The sequence below is a fragment of the Pleurodeles waltl genome, chromosome 7 (genome assembly GCF_031143425.1).
Source record: "Pleurodeles waltl isolate 20211129_DDA chromosome 7, aPleWal1.hap1.20221129, whole genome shotgun sequence".
Lineage (NCBI taxonomy): Eukaryota > Metazoa > Chordata > Amphibia > Caudata > Salamandridae > Pleurodeles > Pleurodeles waltl.
Window position 1 is genome coordinate 160743223 of NC_090446.1, and position 18541 is coordinate 160761763.

The following is an 18541-nucleotide window of genomic DNA, read 5'->3' on the forward strand; positions in this document are numbered from 1 at the left end:
ATTTCAAATGCATGAAATATAGTTTAGCACACTGTTGTTGAAATGTTATTTTGAGTGGCAGACTATTTCCCATGATCTTTTTAAGTTTCTCTCTGCTTTTATGTATCTTGCTTTCACCTCGCAAGTTCTCGTTTCCTTTTGGTAGGATTTATGAAATCTTTATTTTCCAAACTGCCTATGAAAAATAGTAACACATCAAGTAAATCTTGCTTCGGTGCATACCCCATTTTGCTTTTGTTTGAACCCACAGACAAATCGACAGGCTTGCTTACTTGTCACTGCAGGTTGAAAATTGCCAGCAAATTTGCACAACTCGTTTGTGGTCTGGATCAATAAATTTCAGGCATAGCAAATTCAATAACTTTCTGAGTTAACTTTTGTAAACCCGTTAATTTAACTACATACAGACTTTGTGCATTCAGATGTAAATAGAACAAATGTTTCCAAGTTCTCATAAGGTACCTTTTTTTGTTCAAGTTGAGACAGGAGCTCCTGGCATGAGCTGCAGCTATCATTTTAGGGCTGTGCAGTACACATTATATAGTTGCACTGAAAACATGTTTTTCCCTACTTCTTTGCTGTATTCATCCTTTTTTTAAATTTAGTGCCTTCTAATACATTGAAATTATTATGCTGCCATGTCTCTGTAAGCTAATTAATAAGTAATGAGGTTTGAACTATTTTATCTTAGGAGCAACAACATCTATTACAGATTATTAGCAGTGCCTGCAGTTTTAGTAAAGGGTAATTTATTTATATTATTTATAATATGATGGTAAAGAGAGGTTCTAATCCTATAATTTTTAAATATTAAGAGGCAACCGACAAAATTATTAATTTACACTTGATTTTGAAAAATGACATTGCACTGTCTTTACTGATCTGTACACTTCAGAATTGATCATTAAGGGACATTCTCGATAGATTTAATCTCCTACAATTTGATTAATTTTTCTGGACATCAACTGCTGGATATGCCCACTTGTTTCACCTTTGGTGGGAGGGGCATACCGTCATTTGTTTATCACACTTTGGTGTATTACAATATGTGGAAATCTGTACTCTCCTTTAAACTTAGATCACTGTCTGACAGAACTCATAAATCCATGATTCTTTTTATGAACTGCCTTAATGGTGTAATTCCTACCTATGTAGCTATTTTTGTGTCCAGGTAGGAAGCTATTAGTAATAATGGCTGGAGTATTCACTGGACCAGAGAGCTTTTTGGTTTGCCAGAGTTGAAGGCCAGTGATGAGGTTATATGTGGCTTTGAGACCACAAATTTTGATATATCCGATTCTTTACAGTACCAGTTGCTATTTAAGACTGTCCCTAGACAGCCTAAGTGGTTCAGACACATCATAAAGTCAGACATGATCTCTATGCGGCGACCAAAGCTTTTCCATATAATGAAGCTCTAGTTCCAAACAGAAGACAATAGTACAAAAAAAAAGTAGGGAAAAAGAACTACAGGGGATAGGCTTTTTCTGAGCATCAGGAGGTGTGATGGGAATAAGAAGGTGTTTCTGAGGCTTGTTTCAAGACTTAGAGAACAGTTAACGATATCAGGCCTTGAAAGTTGTGATTCAGTGATTTGTATAATTTGGTGATTTATTCAAAGAGGGGAATAATCGATGACAGCCTTCTTATAATCAACAGTGTGAGCTGCAGTTTGTTTTTAGACATGATGAGGATATAAAAGCCATACGAGTTACTTCCAGCAATAAGAGCCCCAGTTCAGATGGGGTTGTCCATGGACATTTTTAATGTAAATGAAGAGCATTGCCACCGCTCCCCTGCTTAAGAGGGTCTTGTATCACATTTGTGGGTACCTCACTTTTCCTATAGTGATGGTGCTTTTTCTCTATTGCCCTGATATTTAGGAAGGCAATAACCAAGATCCATCATGTTATTGTTCTCAAATTCCTTTGGATTCCAGCATAACACTTTTATGGGGGATTTTGCTGCAGAGATTGCTGGAGTGGGATACTGACTCGGGCTTCCTGTCTGATACTCAACTAGCTACCATGAGGGAATTCCCACTATTGAGTACTGTCTGAAACTATTCATGGTATCCTCAAGATGTGTTCCCTTCAACCACTTGCGAGCCACGGATATAATTGTTATGTCCGGTGGCAAGGCTCTGATGCACCACGGACGTAATCTTTACGTCCTTTTACTGGCTCTCGGGGGAACCGCTAGCGCTCCCCCTGAGGGACTAAGCCCTCCCCCCAGGGCAGGAATGGAAGGGAAATCACATTTGCTTTGCATTTCTCTTCCGATCTTGGGAATGGGTCAGGCAGAGGCATCGAAGGAAAGGAAAGGCCTTTCCTTTCCTTTGATGTCTCTTTGAGCATTTCTGAAGCCCGATTGTGAATCGATCGGGCTGCAGAAATGGGTACAGGGATGTTTTTTTTTTTTTTTTATCTTTACAAAAAAAGGGGAGCGACCCCTGCCAGAGAGGTCGCTCCCCTCTGGGGCATTTCTTTAAGGCCTTCTCTGTCCTCTCCCTGTGGCAGATTGGCCCATTGTAATTAGGCCGAGACGCCAGGGATAATTTTTTTCAATTTTTTACAAGAGGGAAGCGACCCCTTAGGCAATGGTCGCTCCCCTGGCTGGGCAAATTGTCTTTAGGCCACTTCTGCCCCGCTTGGGGCAGATCAGCATATTTTAATGAGGCCGATCTGCCCCCAAGAGGGGCAGAAACCACTAGGCACCAGGAATTTTTAAAAACATTTTTTTACAGATGAGTAGTGACCCCTTAGGCAAGCATCGCTCCCCTAGGGGCAATTTGATTTTAGGCCATTTCTGCCCACCTTGGGGGCAGATCAGCCTATTTTTCCTAGGCCAATCTGTCCCCAAGGGAGGCAGAAACCACTAGGCACAAGGGATTTTTTTATTTTTTTATTTTTTACAGATGGTGAGTGACCCCTTAGGCAAGGGTCGCTCCCTTTGGGAGCATATTTATTTTAGACCATTTCTGCCCCCCTTGGAAGGGGGCAGAAACCACTTAGGCATCAGGGATTGATGTGTGTGTGTGTTTTTTATTTGGGGTGACAGCCCCTTGGGCAAGGGTCGCTCCCTTTGGGAGCATATTTATTTTAGACCATTTCTACCCCCCTTGGAAGGGGGCAGAAACCACTTAGGCATCAGGGATTGATGTGTGTGTGTGTTTTTTATTTGGGGTGACAGCCCCTTGGGCAAGGGTTGCTCCCATGGGGGCACATTACTGTAGGACATTTCTGCCCCCCTTGGGGACAGATTGCCTATTTTTGTAAGTCCCATCTGCCCCCAAGGGGGGGCAAAATGCCCATCAGAGACCACTGAAGATTTTTTTTCAGAAAACAGGGTGGGTGTATGGCCATACCGCCACCCCAAATAAATGGGGACAAACTTGTTCTGCCCACCGGTGGGCAGATGGGGCAATTACCCCGATCCACTTCCCAGTGGGCCGAAAGCCTACTAGATGCCAGGGAATTAAAAATAAAATAGTGGGGTGGTGGTTACCAACCAGTATGGACATGGTTATGCCTCCACCCCAATGGAAGGCGGTAACAGTCTTTCAGCTCTCCCCCGCACTAAAACATCTTATCCCAAGGCAAGCAAGAGAACATTTGATTATTTCGGGTTTTGGTTTTAGATTTGGGCCATGAGACCTTGTCTAACTCTGAAAATGGTCCCACTTGGAATGGTGAGGGCTGCACTTTTTGGACTTTGGGGCGCTGCCATGTAGAAAAATCTATGAGGCCTAGACACATCTGAAAACTAAACATCTGGGTGAGTCCAGGGTGGTGTGCTTCACATGCACCCGCACCATTTTCTTACCCACAATGTTCTGCAAACCTCCAACTTTGCTTGAAATCACAAATTTTTCCCACATTTTTGTGATGGAGCCTTCTGGAGTCTGCAGGAATCTGCAAAACTCCTACCACCTAGCATTGTCACATCTCTACCAATAGGAATTCTGCCCCACCTGTCAGCCTAAAAGCATTTTCTTTTCAAACTGCCCTTTTGGCCTGCTTTGGTTTCCCTTATTTTCAACATTTCTTTGGCTCTTTCCTATCACAGGCACTTGGCACAACTACAGAAGTGAGTATAATTCATACAGGAAGACTGAGGGGAATGTTGGATGGTGGGAAAGTTGTGCCGGTGTGGTGATCCCACATAGAAATGCGTGTGGGGGGGGGGGGGGGGGGGGAGAGGGGAATGTGATTTTTTTTTTTTAAAGCTAAATTTGAGGTTTGCTGAGGATTCTGAGAAAGAAAACACTGGGGGATCCACTCAAGTCATACCTCCCTGGATTCCCTTGGGTGTCTAGTTTTCAGAAATGTTTGGGTTTAGTAGATTCCCTAGATGCCTGCTGAGCCCAGGACCTAAAACACAGGTGCCCCCGAGCAAAAACAGGTAGTTTTGTATTTGATCCTTTTGATGTGTCCACATAGTGTTTTGGGGCATTTCCTGTCGTGGGCACTAGGCCTAACCACACAATTGAGGTACCGTTTTTATTGGGAGACCTGGGGGAACGCTGCGTAGAAGGAAGTTAGTGGCTCCCCTCAGATTCCAGAACTTTGCAGCACCAAAAAGTGAGGAAAAAGTGTTTTTTTGCCAATTTATGAGGTTTGCTAAGGATTCTGGGTAACAGAACCTGGTGAGAGTGCCACAAGTTATCCCATCCTGGGTTTCCCTAGTTGTCTGTTTTTCAGAAATGTCCAAGTTTGCTAGGTTTTCCTTGGTGCCAGATGAGCTAGAGGCCAAAATCCACAGCTAGGCACTTTGCAAAAAACAGGTCCATTTTCTTTGCGAAAATGTGATGTGTCCCTGTTGGGTTTTGGGGCATTTCCTGTTGTGGGCACTAGGCCTACTCACACAAGTGAGATACCATTTTTATTGGGAGACTTGGGGGAATGCTGGGTTGAAGGAAATTTGTAGCTCCTCTCAGATTCCAGAACTTTCTATCACCGAAATGGGAGGAAAAGGTGTTTTTTTAGCCAAATGTTGATGTTTGCATAGGATTCTGGATAACAGAACCTTGTGAGAGCCCCACAGGTCACCCCATCCTGGATTCCCCTCGGTGTCTAGTTTTAAAAAATGCACAGGTGTGGTAGGTTTCCCTAGGTGCTGGTTTAGCTAGAAGCCTAAATCCACAGCTAGGCACTTTCCAAAAAACATGTCAGATTTCAATGTAAAAATGTGATGTGTCCATGTTGCGTTTCCTGTTGTGGGCATTAGGCCTACCCACGTGAGTGAGGTAGAGTTTTTATCGGGAGTCTTTGGGAAACACAGAAGAGAAGAATAAGTGTTTTTGCTCCTGGTCTTTCTCTACATTTTTTCCTTCCAAATGTAAGACGGTGTGTAAAAAAGACGTCCGTTTGAGAAATGCCTTGTAATTCACATGCTAGTATGGGCACCCCGGAACTCAGAGATGTGCAAATAACCACCTCCTCTCAACACCTTATCTTGTGCCTATTTTGGAAATACAAAGGTTTACTTGATACCTATTTTTCACTGTTTATTTTTCAGCAAATGAATTGCTGTATTCCTGGTGTACAATAAAAACCCATTGCAAGGTGCAGCTCCTTTATTTGCTCTGGGTATCTAGGGGTCTTGATGAACCTACAAGCCCTATATATCCCTGCAACCAGAAGAGTCCAGCAGACGTAACAGTATATTGCTTTTGAAAAACTGGCATTGCAGGAAAAGGTTAAGAGAATAAAACATGAAGAGAAATGGCTGTTTTTTTCACCTCAATTTCAATATTATTTTATTTCAGCTGTTATTTTCTGTAGGAAAACCCTGTAGGATCTGCACAAATGACCTCTTGCTGAATTCAGAATTTAGTCTACTTTTCAGAAATGTTTAGCTTTCCGGGATACAGCATTGGTTTCACACCCATTTCTGTCACTAACTGGAAGGAGGCTAAAAGCACACAAAAAATAGTAAAAATGTGGTATGTCCCAGTAAAATGCCAAAATTGTGTTACAAAATGGGGTTTTCTGATTCAAATCTGCGAGTTCCTGAAAGCTTGGAAGATGATGATTTTAGCACCACAAACCCTTTGTTGATGCTATTTTCAGGGGGAAAAAAACACAAGCCTTTTTCTGCAGCCCTTTTTTTAATTTTATTTTTTTAATATTTGCTGTTTTTGGCTAATTTCTTGGTCTCCTCCAGGGGAACCCACTAACTCTTGATACCTCTAGAATACGTAGGATGTTGCAAATTTGGCGTGAGTAGCTTATGTGCATAAAAGGTTATGAGGGCCTGAGCGCGAACTGCCCCAAATAGCCAAAAAGGCTTGGCACCTAAGGGGTAAGAGGCCTGACAGCGAAGGGGTTAAGAAAGCCTCTCTTTAACTATCAGTTATGGACCTGCTCTCTGTATTTCATTGCCTGGACAGGTTCAATCTGTGGCTGATTTTGACCTCTTTAAGGCTGGAAAAGGACATAGTTGCCATTTTAGCTGCTTGTATAATAATCTTAGTGCCTCTGCAAGGTTTGACAAAGTGAGAGTGGGCGCACTCATTTAGCTCTGACAGAAGTGTTTTAGCAATTTTTTAATCTTACTGTCACCGCATCTTAAGCTATAATGCACTGCCAAAAGATGGTTCAATTCAGCGAGTGAATGAATATTGACTCCGTTCCTGGGAAACAAAGGAGTTGGAGAGGAAATCTACTTCTGATATTTAGCTTGTCACTCTGCACCCGACTCCCTCCATGACTGCACCGTCCTGGTGGAGCAGCTGCCATAAGGGTGATCAGATCCTTCTACCTCCTGACTGAGAATACCAGGCCCACATAGCACAGGCATACTGCAAACAAGAGCACTCAACAACACTGTATGCCGGAATGATGCTGACAAATTAGGTACACCACACATTGTGACTAGAAGGCTTGGTAGAATCACTAGTCTTTTTGCTTTTCTGGTGCATTTCAGCTTGAGAACTCTTGTGCCAAGATGGGACCCAAGGGTAGGTCACATGTCACTCTGCAGTGCGAAGCAGCATTACACGTTTCCTCTGTTACTTAATCTTCCATCCGGGCATGCTGCTAGGCTGGTGCGATCACAACCTATAGACACCTCACAGGGCAGGCAGAGTGGTGTACAGTAAATTCGCAGGGAGAGCTGACAGTGTCTCCATACATTGAGGAGCTGTGTCACTACTGTAATGCCCAATCCAGAGCCCTCTCTCCAAGTTACAGGCTTAGGTTGATATATTTTAAATAAATTCTTAGACATGGTATACCATACACCTGTCCAGCTGCACAGGATGGGGGCTCATCGATGATGCTTGTGACTGTGGTATGTTACACAAACCAACACTTTCTTACACTTAGCCTGGGAATGCCATGCAGTCGCACAATTCTGGATGGGAATATTTGACACTATTGCATCGAACACAGATCATGTCTGTCAGCAATCTCCTTTGGTGACCTTGCTGGGGTTTGTGAAAGACGTATCTCTTGGGGGTCTGAAGGCTGACCACTATCCTGCTCCTACTGGCTAAGCACAGATATGCTATTCACTGGGGTTGGCACCCAGTTTCCCTGCCCAAACATTGGTTACGAGATGCTGCATATTGCCACGAGCGACTTGAAGACTATTAGACTTGATGCCCAGGCTCTCAAGGCCAAAGTATATATGGGGTCCCTTGATCACATATCTCGCTGCACAGCAGGATGCTGAATCACATCAGGAAACTTTCCTTCCTGCACATTTCAAGGAGAATCCTTAACAGTCCCACTTATATTGATCATGTGCCCTGCTTCTGACTAACAGGGCAGATGTAGACCTGACCACGAGCTCCTCCTGTAATGCGTTATCATCCCCCACACTCTGTAATGTAGCATTATGGTATTTGTGTACTGCTAACTACAGAGCCACACTTCAGGAAGTGTAATTGTACTAATATGTCATGCTTTGATGAACATAGAGTTGGATCTGTTCATACTGTGGCTTCCCCCATCCCTTTGTTGTGCTACTCACTTAACTGTGTTTAAACTTCATAAATAAAATCTAAAAGAACGCTCCATTGGCACAGACCTTAAAGGTGAGACACCAGTCCACTGTAACACATGCAGCAGGCTTGTTCAGGACACTTGTCTATCTGCTTATTTAGTAAGAGATATAGACAGTTTGTTCAAGGGTTGGTTCCAGATGGAGGCTGGCCAAGTAAGAGGGTCATCAATAATCCTGCCATAATACCCTGAGGACGTGAAACTGCAGAAAATGGATACAAAATTCTAGTTGTTCTAAGCATGGGCCCCAAATTATGTTTGCCCCGGGGCTTCCAAAATCCTTAAGATGTCCCTGTGCACCATGTAAATACCAGTACGTAGATATGTAAGTAGTGAACAATATTTACAGTAGATGACCATGCCCGTCAAGTGAGGCTTCTACCTGGAATCTGAGCTATCTGCCTTTCACGTCGTTATTCATTGCATAACCCAAATATGTTAAGCTCTTCTCCACACGATTTGGGGGTAAGTATGTGCCAGATCATCATCCCTACTATTGCAAGTCAATGATTTTCTTCATGGCATTGTCTTTAGCGTAGCCTTCTCTACGAGGGTGTGGGATCTGTCGAGAAGGCAGTGCACATGTTCTATTTTGCTGCACCACAGATGTATTGTACACTTATGCCATAATCCCAATGGAGTGCCTAGGCACGGAGGAGTAAAATGATAAACTAGATGAATTTAGAGCTTAGTAGCCCCCACATGCGAGTTGGAGCTGTTAAGTTGGGATGACTTGCACTATAGGTCTGGAAATACATTGCATTTTCAAACTTAATTGTAGTTTTGTCTGCTTTAAAGCAGTAAAGATTCAGGATGCCTGTGTTGTTTCCTTAATAACTGGAATGGATATGTTTTAATGAATGTATAATGTTATTCCTATTTGTAGTGCTTTGTGAAATATTTAGGTTATTAATGGGATAGGCATTTTTATCAAGTCTTTCCTTCTATGAACTTTCAGAGATGGATTTAAGCGTTGGACTTTTCAAGGCCTCATAAAGGGTTAAACCATGTTATCCGGTCCTCTACTCTAGCAGGTAGAAAGTAAAATTATAGATTTCGTAAAAGGGCAGTCTTGAATGTGATCTGAGTGAGATCCAATTTTTGGATAACAGTAACATAAGTATTAGTATCAGCATTACTCTGATTCTCTCTCTTCATCCCAGTACTTGTGTTCTTCCATCCCTTCCTCCAGGAGGTGATTGGTTGGCGATTCTGTGCGATGCTTTATACGGTAAAGACGAGTTGTTGGGCAGGAGGTCTAACCTTATATAGAGGGTCGTGCGCATGCGTGGTCTCGGGAAGGATTGGAGCATAATTATTATTTCAGTGATTTAGGGACCTATGCAAGAGGCACCAGGCCAGAGGAGGGAGATAGTCTTCTGGATTGGTAAAGGGATGAGGAGGTATTGGGCAACGCCGGCCTAGCAAGTCGGCACTTGATGTCCACACTTGTTAGGTGACACTCAGTTATTTTAGTTTACAAAGAGTTTTACGGTTGGTAAATTGAGTGAAATAATAGCAGCATCTAGAGGCCCCTGAGTTTGCAGACTGCATGGCGTTCAGTTGCTCGCTCGGCAGCTTACCCAGTCGCTCAGTGCTTAATTTGTAAATAAAAAGGTGCCGGTGACCAAAGCCCTCTTCCTAAACACGCAGCTGCTGCAATTAAATGGGCAAACACAGAGTACTGGGGCGGCGCAATCCTGAAGCCATCTCAGGTCTCTTCAATCCATATAAAGCCACTCCCTGCCCCTTCAGCTCACTCCTGCGGCTTTCTGCTTTCTCCCCTTGTGACCCTTTTTCGTTTTTCCCTTTCTCCGTCTTTCCCATGCGTCTTTGGCTAGCAACAAGTGTTGTGGCAGAAGAATAAGCTCAGCACCGGAAACAACAAGCACAAATTAAGCACTGCAGTCGCTTATTTAAACGCTCATTAACTCTGAATGACCCCCAAAGCAGCTTCACTGGTGCACTGAAACCGTCTCTCCCCTCTTCCTGCCCCCAACCTCTAATCAGCTGGTGAAAGATAGTATTGAGTGAATACATGCACCTTTGACCTTTCCTGTAAAGTTTCCCACTCAATATGGTTGATTCGTCATTGTAAGCTTTAGATTTAAAAAATGAATGTCAGTTTCTCGTGGTACTATTAGTTTGGGATATGCACTGCGTAAAACCGCTAGAATCGAAGCATGCGCTAAATATACGTCATCTGGAAAACAAGTCCAAGAAGGTGATAGATGATGTTTGTCAGTTCAGTCTCTAAACCAATGAATGGACCCGTCTCCGTGTCACTTTACAGCTGTGCGGAACGGACAGTGGCGGAGTTTGTTGCTAATAAAACACAATTAGTATTGCCTTCTGTCTTGATGTCACGCCGCGGCCGATGGAAGATGCGTTTCATGGAAGTCCATGCACTGGCGGAAGAGATGAGGGCACAGGTGAACTGTTCACACAGTCCTGCACCCACTGTTTCATTTATTAACTAAAAATGATAATAATAACAATAAAAAAAAAATGAGGGCAGGCTCTGAATGTTGCTTCCAGGGGCCTGTGCCCAGCACAGCTGAATGACAAGGTTGCCGAATACCAATGCTGCCAAGTCTTTATTCCAACTAATGACTCTTTCTTCCACAGCTCTGCCCTTCTGTTTCTCTGGATCTTTTCCTTTCCTTCTTTCACCTTTTGTTGCAGTTGTCCTATCTTACTCCTCCTTCCTCTTCTGCCTTTCTCGCTCTTGCTCTGGGTAAAAGTCTGATGATGAAAAACAAGTCCCTTCCACCTAAAAAAAAAATGACGGGGGCCACCACTTGCAGCCATCTAGACAAATTGAACTTTGATTTTTCCAAACGTGTTATTGTTTTGGATATTCGCAATATCATGCTAAATGAGCCCACTACAGGTCTCCGTTGCCTCTGGCTAGCCCGAGGCAGAAGAAAGTGGCCTTTTCAGTTTGAATTTCTGAACCACGTCCATCTCTTACCCTCTGTGTGCGCCAGCATTGTGTGGTGTCTGAATGCAGCCTCATTTGTATTGCAGGTCTGAAGCTGGGGATGGAACGGGATGCCTACGTAATGATAGCTGAGAAAGGGGAGAAGCTGTATCACATGATGATGAACAAGAAGGCCTGCCTCATTCGAGACAGGAGGAGAAAGTTCAGCACGGTTCCCAAGTGCTTTCTTGGCAAGTACGTCCCGTTTGATTGAAAGAGCTTTTGGTCCCAATTAACCAAAAGGGCTTGTGTGGGTTGCAGGCCTTCTTTTGCTTTGCCAGATCAGATATGCTCTGATGGAGATAAATTACTTGAATTATCCCTCATTACCTCCTCAACCTGTTGAAATTAATCATTATTGCATTTTATGTTAGGTTTTCTTTAAAGTAAAAAAAAAATCTTTGCCAGCAAAGTCTGTTTTCAGAACTCTTGTGTTAGATGTTCCAGATGGAGAGCACCGAGAAAATGGGAATAAACTGTGAGTAATGGTTTATTTAGAGGGTGGTGTGTGTCTGTCCTGTGTTGTTATTTTGGTTGTATGTCACTACTTTGAGATGACGCTACATAGAAGCCACTACATCGAAATTGTTTCCTGACAGTATAATTCCTGAGAGTACTACTACATTTTATCAAGTGTTTACCATAACCCTAAAAAATTATCTAAACCCTGTCTACAAATCTTGTACTAAGAGTAACATTAGACCCCATCCTCTACACTAGTTTAAACTATGACTAATGATACACCGTATGCTAACTCTAGCCATAAATTCTACTCCTATCTTTACTTTACCCCTAACAACACTCCTAGTCCACTTAATCCCAAACCAACGGATACATTCTCTCGATCATCAACCTAACCCTTACCCTAGTCCAAAACCTATCCCTATAGCTAACAATAAACTTAACACCCTTACTATAATCCTAGATCTTAACTCAAAGTTTTACCCTAATCTCAAGCCTGACTCTTAACCTAAACCTAACCACCAAACCCAACTTTAACCCATAACAGTAACCACAATCCTAAACCTAACAAAAAACCTTACTCTGAGAGTCAAACTAAGTCTCATCCTAAGTAAAAGGCCAAGCACACCCTATGCATAATCTCCACCCTAGCCCAAACCCTTTGCCCAACCTTAAAAATACACTGTATGCTAATGGTAGACGTTATTCTAATCCAAGCTCTAATACTACACTATCAGAAATATTGGTCTAGTACAAACTCTATCCCTAGAGCTAACCATAAATATAGTACCTTCACCATACTCCTAAATTCTAACTCCGAGTTTTACCCTACATTTGCAAGCCAGTTTCCAATCTTATCCTAGCCCCAAGCCCAACATTAATTCTCAACCTTATCCTATACCTTACCATAGCATTAGCTCTAAAGCTATCCGCAAGTCTGTGACTAATGCTAAACCATAGGGTAACCGTAATCCTAACCATAAACCATAGCCTAAAATTAAACCTTGGCCTAAATTAAGGCTAAGCCTATCCAAAACCTTGCCATGAACTAGACACTAACCATTCCTCAGCACCGAACACTACCACTTACACCACCGCTAAAACTTGCCACATTAGTTACTTTGTGATGTGATGTTTGCAGTAGCAGTATATTGGAAGACGTGCTTTCTGAGTAGCTGTATATTGATTTATTGAATTCTCTTTGTGGAGGGGGGGGGGGTACTGCCCTTCTCTTGACCCTTTTCGTATTACAAGCCTTCCTAAAAGTTCAGAAAATAAATTCCACGAGTGGAAGCCAACTGTTCCATTTCTGACTTTATTGCGGAAAGATATCACAGAAGAACAGACGGAAGTCGTTCTGTCTATCAAATTTGTACCAAATGAGTGGAAAAATCATTGAACGGTAAATAATTCCAAATATCCTTGCTCCTGTAACATTTGTAACCCAGATTCGGTGGTGTCTGGGTCTGTTTAATCATGAAATGTCCACAAGGAAGGGAAAACTGCAAAAACCACGTACAGCAGATGGCATTACACAACCCCCAAATGCTAAGGAATATATAATTAATTCACTTATGAGTTAGTGGCTGCTAGAATGATGCAGCGGCAAAGTATTTAGATACAGAAACTCGTCTGCAAATGTCTGTCCTGTTCTTAGGAAGTAAAAGGAACAATGCTGTGTTGTTTAGGTAGTAAGCACAGTGTAAGCCTTCTGCTTTGCTCCTATAATAGTTGCCAAGTTTTATGCATTTTGGACAGGCTTGTCCCTACAAAAAGGGGTATCAATTTGCCATACATAACACTGAATAGTAAAAAGTGTGAAAGTAATGAAATAAAATGCATTGAGGTGAAAAAAGACAGATGGAAGAAACGAGTCTTTATAATGGGCTGCCAAAAAATTATACTTTCTCTGGACGCCTCGAGCAGGAACGAGATGCGTATGTCTGGATTGTCATACAAGATGGGACAGCTCCTCTAGAAACGGGGAAGAAGGTGGACTGCTGCACATAGCTAGACCATAGGAAGAATAATGCTCTCAATATAGCAACCTGTTTTGTTTAATGTTCTTGTGGAGGTTGGTGTCCTTGTGCCTTCCAGACTAGCCACCCTTTCAGCCAGTCAGAATATGTCCCTGTGTTCGGACTATTCTGATTGGCTGTGGTAGCCAATACAATCTCTATGGATAAGTTATACTTCAGGGAGGAATGCTTGGTCTGAACTCAAGTGCTTTTCCTTGTTGGGACACAAAATCCAACGTATTTACTAGTTTGATTTAGGATCAGGTGTAGGCATTTTTTAAATTACAATTTTCCACAGTCTTTGTACTAAAAGGTGACAGTTTCACACATTTTTGTTTTTGGTGACATATTTTCCCATCCCTGCTCATATGCAGCCAATTCAGCATTTCAAAACATGTCACCTCAGGGTATATAGTGTATTGAGCATTTATGCATGAATCATATTCATAGGATTTTAAAGTAGCCAATTTTAGTGTTTCAACAAATGTCTGTGTTAGCAGCAAAGATATTTCGTTTTACCTAAGGCCTTTCGTGATTGTACAGTTGTATCTTCATGTGATTGTAAACTTTTCCACAGCAGTGGGTCTAGCTCCAGATTGCATGAAGCAGTTTTGGGTCACCAAATTACTTAAGAAGCCGTTGCTGAGTCCAGAAGATCAATCTAACTGGAGTCTAATTTCTGGGACTCCCGCCCTTATTAAGATCTTTGAGATGGTGGTGACAAAACAACTTACGTCACACCTGGAGTCCTACAGCCTGCTTCAGAATCTACAATTGAGGTTCAACTCCCCATAAGCACAGGTTTGAGGTTCAGGTCCCACATAAGCACAGGTGCATCCTTGCTAAATGTTGGTGAGAGACCACTGTAGGTGATGTGCAAGAGATCTGAAGGACTGTTAGAGCTTCTTGATCTCTCAGCCATCTTTGAAGCTGTCGACCAAGGAACCTTTCTGAGCCAATGAAATCTGGTGACATAGATATCCTATGTCTCCCTTAAGCCACTTTGAGGTGTTCTTGACAGATTGGGTCTCACAGGTTGCGAAGGATACACAGCGAGCCAATGTTAGTTTTATGATGGTGAATAGAGTTTTAAGGCTTCACCCTTAACATCTTTACTTTTTAAATTACTATTCATAAAAAATATGAATATGCCACACTATCTTGTTGACGCAGGTGTCATGGTTCACATCTATACACAAGATAAATAGATGGTGCTTACCTTATGTGTGGCCACCACATTTGCCTAACCTTGTGGATGACATCTAAACAGATCACTTCTCTATCAAAGATGGCTACAGGACTTTGGGATATTTGATTCCCTAATGGATGGAGTCTTTGATATTATTTTAGTAACTGGATACCTCACTATTATGGTGACTTACAAATCTATCTATACGATCTGCAAAGTTAGGTAACTTTACCTTGGCACAGATTACTTAAAAAAAAAAAAAAACTTTCACTTCCCTTTAAGTATAAAAATATTGTGGGTTAAATTGTTTCAAAATTCGATTTTGGTGGCAAATTTCTTGTGCAAATAGCAGGTCTAATAGAAGAATTCTCCCATTAATTTTGTTTAGATGGGGAACTTGGCTGATTGGCAAAGTTGAGCATATTTCCCATTCTTCTTGATTTTGTGAATGTGTAGACTTCGCACAACTCTACCAGCAGGAAAAAAAAATCCAAATTCTGTTTTTATACCTGCCATTTATCACATTGCTAAATATTGCATCGTCATTTTGAAGACCATGAACAACAAGTGCAGTCACCAAAACAAACTAGAAAAATATGAGGCCACTGTGATGCAACATTTGTCACTATTTCAGCTTCTATATTTGATGGATGGCGGCCTGAATATTTGATGCAGTTTAGCTTGATTTATGATGTAGATGGTCATGATCAAACTAACTTCTAGTAGAGTGCTGATGTAGACTGTATGATCGGTCTTTGGGTACTTGTCCAAACCTAGTGTTAGTGTTTCCTAAATGGAGCCTGACTTACAGTGTCAAGCCCAAAGCATTCATCATGTAGGAAGCAAACCTACTGGAATTTGACTGGATTCCATAAGTGTTTTCCTGACAATCTAAAATGCCAATTAAACCCATGGGACTGCTCAGTGGATCACACTGTCCCAAATCATGGACATGCAAAATATAGTATTTGTTAGCTTGGCTGATTGTTGTTATATCATAATTCACTCTGTCCTGGGATCATAAACCACTCTATCTAGAGATAAAAAATATTTCAGTCTTGAATTCAAGGTCGGGGTCTTCAAAGTCTCACTTGACCAACTTGTAAATAAAGGTGTGCTGAGTAAAATGTAAAGCCTTTCTCTCTCAAAATATAAAAAATACATTTTGCACTGCATTCAGTGTGGTATGGTGTTTTCTCACCCTGTCCACCGCACTACCTGAAGTGCTTTGGTTAGCCACATGGTGTGAATGTAAACATCTCGGGTAAGTCAGAAAGGCTGCTGTGAAAACATATTTGCAGCTGTTAAAAGCAATTTAGGCAAGACATGATGATGAGAATAATTCTTTGATATTGGCGCAGAAGCTGTCAAGATGAATCATTATCAAGACACCCATGACTTTGCAGTGGCATTAAATACATGAAGTGAGCAGGGGATCTTGAACAATTTATCAGGTTTCTGAAATGCCTGGACATAGGTGGCGTGAAGCTTAGGCTGAGTCACTAATTGCAGATGAAAGATAATTAGTTTCTATAATATTGAAATTGGTTAAGCTCTAAGTTTTTATTCTATGATACACACTTTATTAGAAGATGGTAATACATAACATGCGCTTTAAATACCATGTAGGTAGTGGGAGGTGCTAATTTCCAGTTTTCACATCCAGAAGGGCCTAGGGCCACGGGAACCCCAAAAAAGACCCACGTCAGAAATCATATCTTTCTGAATAGACCGAGAGATCTGAGATAACTTCCACAAGCCGTATCTAGCATAGGTCCACAAAGCATATTACTCTTAAATTCACTTCATGGAAACTTTCGTATGTGGACACAGTTCTCAGTGTGCTAAATAAGTAAAGAGAAGTAAGTGCAGGGGGCTTACTTTTTCTAGTGATCCAAGTTCTTCAAAATGCTGAGCTGCTGAATACAAAGACTTGCTCGGAGTTTCTATTTCTGTGGGTCAAAGTCTGTGATAAGAAATAAGACCTGGGGCCAGATGTATGAAAGCATTTTGCATTCGCGAATGCCCGTTTGCGAATGCAAAATGCCATTTCAGAATGTATGAAAGACATTCTGATCGCAATTTTAAGGAATCGCTAAAATAGCGATTCCTTAAAATTGCGACCCTGTTTAGTGAATTGCAAATTGCGACTCTCTAAATAAGAAATCGCAAATAAGGAATCCTTATTTGCGATTCCTTAGCACATGTATGAAGCAATTCCTAAATGCGATTTGGGCATTTAGGAATCGCTATTTGTGCAAATTTTAAAAATGCATCTTTAAAACTTACATGTAGAGCACATGTGTGCAACTTACATGGTGAAAAAAATAATCTTGGGGTGCAGCAGAGGGGGCCTTAGGCCCCCAGCACCCTTGGGTTTTGCATTTCCAAAATTGCGATTTCTAGTTAAGAAATCGCAATTTTGGAAATGCAAAAAATTCGCAGATATGGGCCAACAGGCCCATAGGTGCGAATGGGGCCAGTATCGCAATTTGCGATTTGGTAATATTATTTGCAATTTTTAATAAATCGCTATTACCGATTCGCAAATGTGATACATGGCATTTTGCAAGTCGGAAATAGCGATTTCTTAAAAATCGCTATTTCCGAATCGCAAAAGGCCTTCATGATACATCTGGCTCCTGGTCTCCAAGAATGAGAGCCAGCGCCAGCTGCATGGAACCACCTGCACAAATCCTAGATAAGCTTAAAATCTGGAATGGATCTTGCTCCTCGGACAAATGTTGGACACTCCTGTTGAAAACCCTGATGCCAGTTAACAGTATGATGCACTGATGGAGCACTGTTGGGGATTTTTCAACATCAGTTACACTTATGATCTCACATATAAGGTGTTCAGTGTTTTACTGTCTAATTTCGAAAGGGGAATATTAAAATACAGGATGACATTTCTTTGTAATTTTCAGCTTTTAGATGCTCTCCCATCAAAGCACAGACTAAAAGTGGCCATTCAACATGTGATCATTTTTCGGTTTCTCTCTTTATTGCACAGTTTTATCCTAACAGTCCGTGACCCAAGTAATGAGTTGAGCAGACGCCGCCCACCCCAACTTTTTGCAAACTTGAAGAGTGTCTGTCAGGATGAGCACATGCCAGCCTGACAGGAACTCTTCATGTAAGCAGCCATGCGCTGCAAATGAGTAAATTATCTACTGGCCTGGCTGCCTGAGCGGAACTTTGCCAGGCTGAGGGTTTCACAGCCCTGTGGACGAGAATTCATCAACCTGGCAAAACAATTGAAGGTCCTCCCCTCATGATGAGGGGGCATGTCACTTTAATGAATAGACTCGGACCTAGGCGCTTTAGTTTTTAACCCTACAGTGTCCAGGGTCGAGCGTCCATCAGGGACACTTGTTACAGTGAGGGCTGAGGTCAGCAGGACCCACTGACCCCATCCCACTCTGTTATGAATAAGGGACTGCCACCTCCTCTCATTGGCTGACACAGGGTCAGCCAATGAGAGGAGGCGAAAAGCCCAATCCTTCAGGAACCTGGAAGGCTTCCCTCCCACCACCTGAGATCAATGCTGCAGCTCATTAACTTTTACTTTTTTATTGTTTTGTGGGGGCATGCATGTGTGTATGTATGAATGTACATGTATTAGTTTGTGTGTGCTGCAAATGGGTGTGTGCATCTGTATGTGCTTGTGAATGGTGGGCAGTTGTGTGCATGCTTGTGAATGTATGGGTGTGAGTCTGTGTGCTTGTCCATGGGTGAGTAGCAGTATGCATGTGTTTGACCCCCTCTCCCGCCTGCTCAAATTACTGGCTGCGACTGGAGTTGAGTACTGGAAAGGAGAGGGATGCGACATACATGTAGTCCAGCTCTCTTGATATATATATATATATATATATAT

At 42.1% G+C, this 18541-nt stretch overlaps 1 protein-coding gene across 2 annotated transcripts in view; it reads left to right on the forward strand.

Annotated features, from left to right (window-relative positions):
* PREX1 (phosphatidylinositol-3,4,5-trisphosphate dependent Rac exchange factor 1) overlaps positions 1 to 18541 on the forward strand; it is a 718002-nt gene that overhangs the window by 442742 nt on the left and 256719 nt on the right. For both annotated transcript variants that reach the window (XM_069243446.1, XM_069243447.1), the window contains exon 11: positions 11043 to 11190. In XM_069243446.1, coding sequence (XP_069099547.1) covers positions 11043 to 11190 — 148 coding nt within the window. The remainder of the gene's footprint in view (positions 1 to 11042; positions 11191 to 18541) is intronic.